Raw genomic sequence first — 9,045 nt, forward strand, 5'->3', positions numbered from 1 at the left:
AGCAAAGTCAAGTTAGAGAGTAATCCCAAATTTTTGTTTTTTAATGTTGTAACATCATAGAACTTTGCTGCAGCAACAGCAAGTCAGAGAGCAAGCCCATAATTTTGTTTTTTAATGTTGTAACATCATAGAACTTTGCTGCAGCAAAGTCAAGTGAGAGAGCAAGCCCAAATTCGATGTTGTAACATCATAGAAATTTGTTGTAGCAACAGCAAGTCAGAGAGCAAGCCCATAATTGATGTTACATCACCCAAACTTTGCAACCCCTTTTTTATTCCATTTTTCCTGCAACCATAAACACATTAAACCATCAAAATTCAAAGTCTAAAAAAAATGTATTATATACATATATTTACATAATATAAAGCTTGGGTTGCTCTACAATTAAATCTCCAAGTTCTGCAGCAGCCCAAGTTTTTACATGTTCTTCAAGGATCCTCCAAAGAGATTGAGCACTTGTTTTGTTCAACCTCACCTCCCCAATAATGCTTGATCCTTTGGCCATTATCCTTGAATTCCCTTCCGGAGCCTTCTTCACACAATTCCACCGCCCCGTAAGGATACACCTTAACCACCAAGAATGGGCTTGACCATCTTGACTTGAGCTTGCCTGGTAATATTTTCAAATGTGAGTTAAAGAGCAAAACTCGCTGGCCTTCTTCAAACACCCTTGGGTGAATATGCTTGCCGTTCCACCTTTTTGTTTTCTCCTTGTAAAGTTTGGCATTTTCATAAGAAAATAAGCGCATCTCTTCTAATTCATTTAACTGCAACATTCTCTTTTCTCCTGCAAGTTTCAAATCCATGTTGAGTGTTTGAAGGGCCCAATATGCACGGTGCTCCAGCTCTACCGGCAAGTGGCAAGCTTTACCAAACACCAAACGGTAAGGTGACATCCCCAATGGTGTTTTGAAGGCAGTTCTATAGGCCCATAATGCATCATCTAATCTCTTGGACCAATCCTTGCGGTTTGGGTTCACCACTTTCTCAAGAATTCCCTTGATCTCTCTATTTGACAACTCTGCTTGCCCATTTGTTTGAGGGTGATAACCAGTAGCTATTTTGTGTCTCACATCATACTTAGCTAACAATCCCACTAGCATCTTATTCACAAAATGAGTACCTTCATCACTTATGATTGCCCTTGGAGTGCCAAAATGAGTGAATACATGCTTATGCAATAATCTCATGACCACTTTAGAGTCATTGGTGGGATAGGCAGCTGTTTCCACCGATTTTGAAACATAGTCCACAGCAACTAAGATGTACACATTGCCATAAGATGGAGGAAATGGGCCCATAAAATCTATTCCCCACACATCAAAGAGTTCAACCTCAAGGATATTAATCAAGGGCATCTCATTCTTTCTAGAAATATTTCCCACCATTTGGCATCTATCACATTTCGTCACAAAAGCGTAAGCGTCCTTAAACATTGAAGGCCAAAAGAAACCACATTGAAGTACCTTGGATGCGGTACGATTTCCACCAAAGTGCCCTCCACAAGGTGAAGAGTGGAAATGGCGTAAAATGTCCTCCATATCTTGCTTGGGAACACACCTTCTAATCATTTGATTGGCACATTGCTTGAACAAATAAGGCTCCTCCCAAAAATAGTGCCTCACATCATGCGAAAACTTCTTCTTTTGTTGGCTTGTTAACTCTCGAGGCAATATTCCACTAGCCAGGTAATTAGCGAAATCCACAAACCAAGGAACAACATGAGATTGGTTGACCTCAAAAAATTGCTCACCAAAAATGTCTCTTTGATGGGCACAAGAACATTGGATTCTTTTTCACCTTCCACTCTTGACAAATGATCCGCCACTTGATTCTCAACTCTTTTTCTATCTTGAATTTCCACATCAAACTCTTGAAGTAGAAGAACCCATCTAATTAAACAAGGCTTGGCATCCTTTTTCTCAATCAAGTACTTTATAGCGGAGTGATCTGTGTATACTATCACCTTGGTGCCCACCAAATAAGCCCGAAACTTGTCAAAGGCAAAGACAATAGCCAAGAGTTCCTTTTCTATCACTATATAATTAAATTGAGCACCTGTCAAAGTACGGCTAGCATAATAAATGGTGTGAAATATCTTGTTTCTTCACTGCCCCATAACAACTCCCACTGCATAGTCACTAGCGTCACACATTAATTCAAAAGGCAAGTCTCAATTCGAAACTACAATAATTGGTGCTGAAATCAATCTCTCTTTCAACTCTTCAAAGGCTTTCAAACATGCTTCATCAAAGTGGAATGGTGCCTCTTTCTCCAATAAGTTTCAAAGAGGCTTAGAGACCTTGGAGAAATCTTTTATGAATCGCCTATAGAACCCGACATGCCCAAGAAAGCTTCTAATATGCTTCACCAAAGTAGGAGGAGGGAGTTTCTCTATAACTTCAATCTTAGCCCGATCAACTTCAATTCCTTGCCTTGATATCTTGTATCCCAAAACAATACCTTCCTTAACCATAAAATGGCATTTTTCCCAATTAAGAACAAGGTTTGTTTCTTCACATCTTTGCAGAACCTTGGCCAAGTTGCTCAAGCAATCGTCATATGAATCACCGAAAATAGAGAAGTCATCCATGAATACCTCTAGAAACTGCTCCACCATGTCAGTGAAAATAGCCATCATACATCTCTGAAATGTGGCAGGAGCGTTACATAGACCAAAAGGCATCCTTCGAAATGCGAAAGTACCAAAGGGATAAGTGAAAGTTGTCTTGTGTTGATCCTCTAGAGCGACTGTAATCTGATTATAACCAGAGTATCCATCTAGAAAACAATAGTACTCTCTCCCTGCAAGTTTGTTTAACATCTGATCAATGAAGGGAAGAGGGAAGTGATCCCTTCGAGTGGCCTTGTTCAGTTTTCTGTAGTACATGAAAATTCTCCACCCTGTCACTGTTCTAGTAGGTATCAACTCATTGTCTTCGTTCTCCACCATTGTAATCCCACCTTTCTTTGGCACACACTGGACATGACTGACCCATGAACTGTCAGAGATGGGATAAATAATACCTGCATCAAGCCACTTGATAATCTCCTTTTTCACCACTTCTTTCATGATAGGATTTAGCCTTCTTTGCCCTTCAATAGACCCTTTTTTCATTGTTTTCTAACAGAATCTTATGCATGCATAGAGAAGGACTAATACTCTTTATGTATGCAATGGTCCACCCAATGGCCTTCTTGAACTTCCTCAATACATCAAGCAACTTTTCTTCTTGCTCCATACTTTACTCAGCCGAAACAATCATAAGTAAGGTAGAAGACTTACCCAAATAGGCATATCTCAAGTGTGAGGGTAAAGCTTTTAATTCTAACTCTAGAGGATTTTCCATTGATGGTTTAGGGGCTTGAAAGACTTCGACGAGAAATCCAAAGATTCAAAATGCTTTCTTGTATGAAATCCTTGTGAACTAGCTTCTAGCCAAGCCAAGTATTCATCCTCATCCTCTGCATGTGAATCAAACATCAAGAGTCTCTCTAGAGGATCATCAAAATTGTTTTCTAACTCCTTTGAAACTAAAGAATCTACCACTGAAACAACATAACACTCTTTGACTTCATCTGGAAATCTCATAGCCTTGAAAACATTGAAAGTCACCTGCTCATCTTGAACCCTCATAGTAAGTTTACCCTTTTGCACGTCAATCAAAGTTTTACCAGTAGCTAGAAAAGGCCTCCCTAGAATGATTGGTATCTCCCTGTCTGCCTCATAATCCAACACAATGAAATCAGCTAGAAAAATGAACTTATCAACTTTTACCAAGACATCCTCAATCTTCCCATCTGGATAAGCAAGAGATCTATCTGCAAGCTGTAGAGTCACTGTGGTAGGTCAGACTTCACCAATCCCCAATTGTCTATACACAGACATAGGCATCAAATTTATACTGGCACCTAAGTCACATAATGCCATTCCACAATAAGAATTACCAATGGTGCATGGAATGGTGTAACTACCAGGATCTTTCATCTTTGATGGCAGCTTGTTTTGCAGGAATGAGCTACATTCCTTGGTAAGAGCCACTATCTCAAATTCCCCCAATATTCTCTTCTTTGTGAGGATGTCTTTCATGAACTTCACATAGTTAAGCATTTGCTCTAGGGCTTCAACAAGGGGTATGTTAATATGTAGCTACCTCAAAATGTCTAGGGACTTTTTAAATTGAGAATCCAACTTTTGCTTCTGAAAACGTTGAGGAAATAGAGGTGGCTATTTGAAATTGAACTTTCTAGGTGTTAATGCTGCGGCATCCCTATAGCATTCTGGGCAGAGGCAGATTTTGTGTACTAGGAAGTTCAGCATCTTTTTGGATTTCCTCATTTATTTGGATTGAAGAGGGCTCACCCTCATGCCTAGAATTTATCTTGTCCTTCTCCAACTCTTTCCCACTCCTCAAAGTGATGATTTTACAATGTTCCTTGCCCACATTCCTTGGATTCTCGGTATCACTTGGCAGTGTACCATGGGGTCTATTTCTAATCTCATTAGCTAGTTGCCCAACTTGGTTTTCTAAGTTCCTCAATGAAGCTGCTTGGCTTTGAATCATGGCTTCATTATTCACTATATATTCCTTCAACATGTTCTCAAGAGAGCTAGATTGCATTGCTTGTTGTTGTGACCTTTGTTGTGGTGCTTATGGGGGGTAACCCAGTGGAAAATTTGGTCTTGGGGGCATAGAAGGATTGCTAGGGCCAGCTCCTTCATTACTCCATGAAAAATTAGGATGTTGCCTCCATGATGGGTTGTAGGAATTAGAATAAGGATCATTCTTATTTTGGTTCCCCATGTAACACACACTTGGAAGGACAATTGTCAAAAGTATGACCCTCACCACAATACACACAAGAAATTCTCTCCATTTGGCCCATTTGTATCCCCATAGACTGCCCCATTGATTGATTCATCCCCATATTCATTGTCTTTAGCATATTAGAAATAGAGGACACTTAGGCTGCCAAAGAAGTGATGCCACCTACATCATGAATACCAGCCACCTCTCTACCTGTAGACAATCTAGAAGTGGGCCACTGATAGTTGTTGTTGGATATTCTCTCGAGGATTTCATATGCCTCATTATAGGACTTAACAAGAAGAGCCTCGTTCACTGAAACATCAACCACCATTCTAGTATGAGCGTTGAGACTATTATAGAAGGTCTCCATCTGGATGCAATGTGGAATGCCATGGTGAGGGCATTTGCGCAACAACTCCTTAAAATGCTCCCATGCCTCATATAAAGATTCTTCATCAAGTTGTTGAAATGAAGTAATCTCATTGCGGAGCTTGGCATTTTTATTGGGAGGAAAATACTTCATCAAAAATCGCTCAGCCAACTCTTGCCAAGTACTCACAGAATCAGATGGCAAAGAGTTTAACCAAGCTCCAGCTTTGTCTCTCAAGGAGTATGGGAGTAGCTTTAGTCTCAGTGCATCCTCAGTCACTCTGGGCAGCTTGAAAGAGTCACTCACTTCAATGAACAAGCAAAGGTGAAGGTGAGGATCCTCTGTTGGCATCCCACTAAACTAGCCCACAGTTTGAAGCATCTGGAACATGACTGGCTTCAATTCAAACTATGCTGCCTGAATTTCTGGTCTAACGATGCCTGGATTGAGCTCATTGAAGAGGGAGAGAGCATATTGCCTGACAGCACAATCTCTATCATCAGCCATAATAACTGCATTTTGACCATTATTAGCAGCTACTCCCCCTTGAGCTACTCGATCTTGAGCAGCTCCTGCTAGATTTATTGGTGGAACATGAGCGGTACCTGCTAGATTTGCCGCCCCTTGAGCAGCTCCTGATAGATTTTCTGCCCTCGGAGCGGCTCTCTGTTGAGCCCCTTGCTCAGCATCCATCACTACTACTTCCCTTTTTTATTTTTGTATCTTTCACATTCTTCTAAATGTACGCTCAATTTCTGGATCAATGGGAAGAAGTTCAGGGTCTTGATTCTCGCTCATACACTATATGTAAACCTGGATTTTTCAAGAGAATCACCCAAGTTAGCACAAAAGAAAAATTAAACCAAATTACAAGATAATTAACTTTACAATAATTGACTTTAAGCAATCCCCAGCAACACGCCAAAAACTTGTTGCGAATTTTCCTGTGTGTGAAAGTGTGCACAATCATCAAAACAAGTAATATAATGAAAGTATTTTTTATCGTCTCCTCAAGGATTGCCAAGCAAATATTGTAAAAAAAATCAACACCAAAGAATTTGGGGTACAATTAATTTTTGTTTGTTTGATGATTTAATTAATTGAACTAAAAAAAACTAAACAAGAGAATTAAAATAAGTCTTTAACACTAAGCCATAAAATGACAAATTGTGATTAATATTATGATAAAAGTTAGGCATATCAAATCCCCCTAATTTGTAGTTTTTCCCATGATGTTGCAACAAAGTTCATAGCAAAGTTCTCTTGTAACTAGGATTTCCAATTTAATGCACATGCCATTTTTCCAAATGCTCATGTTAAAGTTCATCAATTAAATTCACATACTCCTATGCTAAATTTAATTTCAAGAACATAAATTCAAGCATCAATCCTTCAAGTTTGCAAGGTGAATAAAATCTCCCTAAGTTATCCAGTAATCAATAAACAAAATTATTAACATGCATCAATCAAGCATTTCCACTAATTCTAACCCTTCCAAAATTAAAAGTAGCTTGCTTCTCACCTAAGTTTATCATTCTCAAGAAAGAGTTTGCATAATAAATATAGATCAAATGATCAAGAGAAAAATTGCATAAAACATTCAATACCTTGGGGTTAATTACCAATTAGGGTTCATCAATATCCCTAACACAAACATATTAGCTCATAATCAAAATACCCAAATAACCACAATATATATTCAACATTATCTCAAAAGTTCAAGATGAGAAAAAAGAAAATTATAGGAAAAGAGAGTTTAGAAAGACAAGCCAAAATGATAGAGATCTTCTATTCTTTGTCTTCTAACTTTTCTTCTTCTTCTAGCTCCCTCCTCCTCGGTTTTCCTCTTCTTCTTTTTTCTTGATGTTTCAGCTCCAAAGGTGCAGAAAACTCTTTCAATGGTGATGGGCGGCTGGGTTGGTTTCTTGGAGAAGATATCTTCTCTTTTTGGGCTCAAAAGGGGTGTAAACCCTCTCTTTCTCTCTCTACACGTGGGGACCACTCTCCTTTTCAGACATTTTCTGCTCTTTTCCACCTCATCCTCCCACTCTTAAAGTCTCTCCACCTCATTTATTCACATGCCAAGTGTGCAAACTTTATGTTGCTGGCTGCCCACACTTTGTTGCAGCAAAGTTGACTGATGCTACAACAAAGTGCCAGAATTTCAGGTCCAAAATGATTTCCTTGCACATTGTAATAACCCAACTATTCTAACACCTTGGACCATTAGAACTACTAGACATAGCTATTACTTTGAAGAACATATACATAAGAAATAATAATAACTTTATTAAAACTTCAACATAATATTGTGGAAATTACAAAGTCAAATAAAGTTATGGTATGGGTACCCATTGTTTAAAACATAAAACATAATTTTAAACTAAAGAAAATTGTTTACAAAACTAAATGCGGAAAATAAATAGAAATATAATTTTAAAAAAAAACTAAAAATAATGTCATCCTCGATCGACTCGCAGCCCATTCATTCCATTTATCCTCAATACAAAAATGAAGCCACCAAGAATCCTCCCGCCTCCGTATCTAGTTTCCTGCATCACACTAAAAGAAAAAGAAGTGAGCCTAATGTCCAGTTTGAAAAATCTACTAACACATATAACATAAAACATAAACATAAGACTATATCAAAGAAAAACATATACTATAAAACATATATCACAATTCTAACCCATGTACATGGTAAACATTGGGGTTTACTAGCAAAGCAACTATAAGCCTCAAAATACATTGAGGTTTGCTAGCTAAGCAACTATGAGCCCCAAGAAACATAAAAACATTGGGGTTTGTTATTTAAGCAACTATAAGCCCCAAAAACATATTCATATATATATATATATCACAACATATCATAACATATTATAGCATAATCATATAATAACATATAAGCATATAAAAACTATCTTATTTTCCTTACCAAAACCGGGATATTTGAGAACAAATGTGGGACTTGGAACACTCCTAAAACCAACAATAAAAATGTTGAGTATTTCTAAAGAATAAAGAATGAATGTGGAAGCTAAACCTTCAAGAAGAAACTTACCAAGAAAAGCCTTAAGTTTCAAGAACCAAATCAAGAACCAATAACAAAAGTTATGATATGAATAAAAGAAACTAAAGAAAACTAAAGAAATTAAAGAACTGGACTTCAAGAATAGGAATAACATAGTTGACCTTATGGATTGGTCTAACTTCAATACCAAAATCACACTAAACCTCACTTCCCAAGTATTTTATAGAGCTTAAGAATGATAAAGCTTCTATCCCAACCCAAGTGTTTATCACTCTATGGTAACACTAGCACCTTGGAGGCTCTGATCACAGCTTAAAGAATGAGAGGAATGGCTGGGTACTAGGTCCTATTTATAGAGTTAAGGAGTGAAACTAACCCCTTTTGATTTGAATAAAAATAATGAATATTAATTGAAAATATTTGAATATTCATCAATCAGAGGCTTAAGACTCAGTCAAAAACGTTTAGTGGCAGGTCTAAGTGGTTAAGGCTTATTTTAAAATTCTAAAACAAAAGTTTCAAAAATAATCACACTAAGGACGATATATCGCCCCCTATATGGCGATATATCGGCTCTGCCTTAGTCCCGAGCCTCTGTTCGTACATTCGTGCAAAGCCGACGTGTTTTTCGTATCCTTTGTTAGGCGATATATCGGCTCGCATGCTGCGATATATCGACATACGTGAATATTTTAAACACGTAATTGCACTTTTTCAGCATCATTTGAATGGGATAACTGCTTTGACTGAGTCATAATACGACCTTAACAGTTTCTAGCTGGTACTAAAGCGTCTATCTCTTTATTTTATCATCAAAATACTTAATTCCTTAA

General features: G+C 37.8%; 1 protein-coding gene and 1 non-coding gene across 2 annotated transcripts; one reads left to right on the forward strand and one right to left on the reverse strand.

Moving 5' to 3' along the window:
• Window positions 1-428: 428 nt before the first annotated feature.
• Window positions 429-3,118, reverse strand: LOC133779865 (uncharacterized). Its single transcript, XM_062219765.1, has 4 exons — window positions 2,534-3,118; window positions 2,303-2,467; window positions 1,754-1,993; window positions 429-1,427 (listed from the first exon to the last, which is right to left on the reverse strand). The coding sequence occupies exons 1-4, from the start codon at window positions 3,116-3,118 to the stop codon at window positions 429-431; spliced, it is 1,989 nt and encodes a 662-aa protein (XP_062075749.1).
• A 2,079-nt stretch (window positions 3,119-5,197) lies between these two features.
• Window positions 5,198-5,304, forward strand: LOC133780840 (small nucleolar RNA R71). Its single transcript, XR_009869650.1, has one exon. It is a non-coding gene; the product is annotated as a small nucleolar RNA R71 (small nucleolar RNA).
• The last annotated feature ends 3,741 nt before the right edge of the window (window positions 5,305-9,045 follow it).

This window comes from Humulus lupulus, chromosome 5, assembly GCF_963169125.1.
Source record: "Humulus lupulus chromosome 5, drHumLupu1.1, whole genome shotgun sequence".
Classification (NCBI taxonomy): Eukaryota; Viridiplantae; Streptophyta; class Magnoliopsida; order Rosales; family Cannabaceae; genus Humulus; species Humulus lupulus.

What these genes read in the sequence shown, in the direction of transcription:
- LOC133779865 (XM_062219765.1), bottom strand. Translation starts at nt 3,118, where the DNA reads ATGAAAAAAGGGTCTATTGAAGGGCAAAGAAGGCTAAATCCTATCATG. An exon ending in GCTTGAGCAACTTGGCCAAG is followed by an intron (nt 2,468 to 2,533) that starts GTTCTGCAAAGA and finishes TTTATGGTTAAG; the next exon opens with GAAGGTATTGTTTTGGGATA. An exon ending in TCATAAAAGATTTCTCCAAG is followed by an intron (nt 1,994 to 2,302) that starts GTCTCTAAGCCT and finishes GCCTTTGACAAG; the next exon opens with TTTCGGGCTTATTTGGTGGG.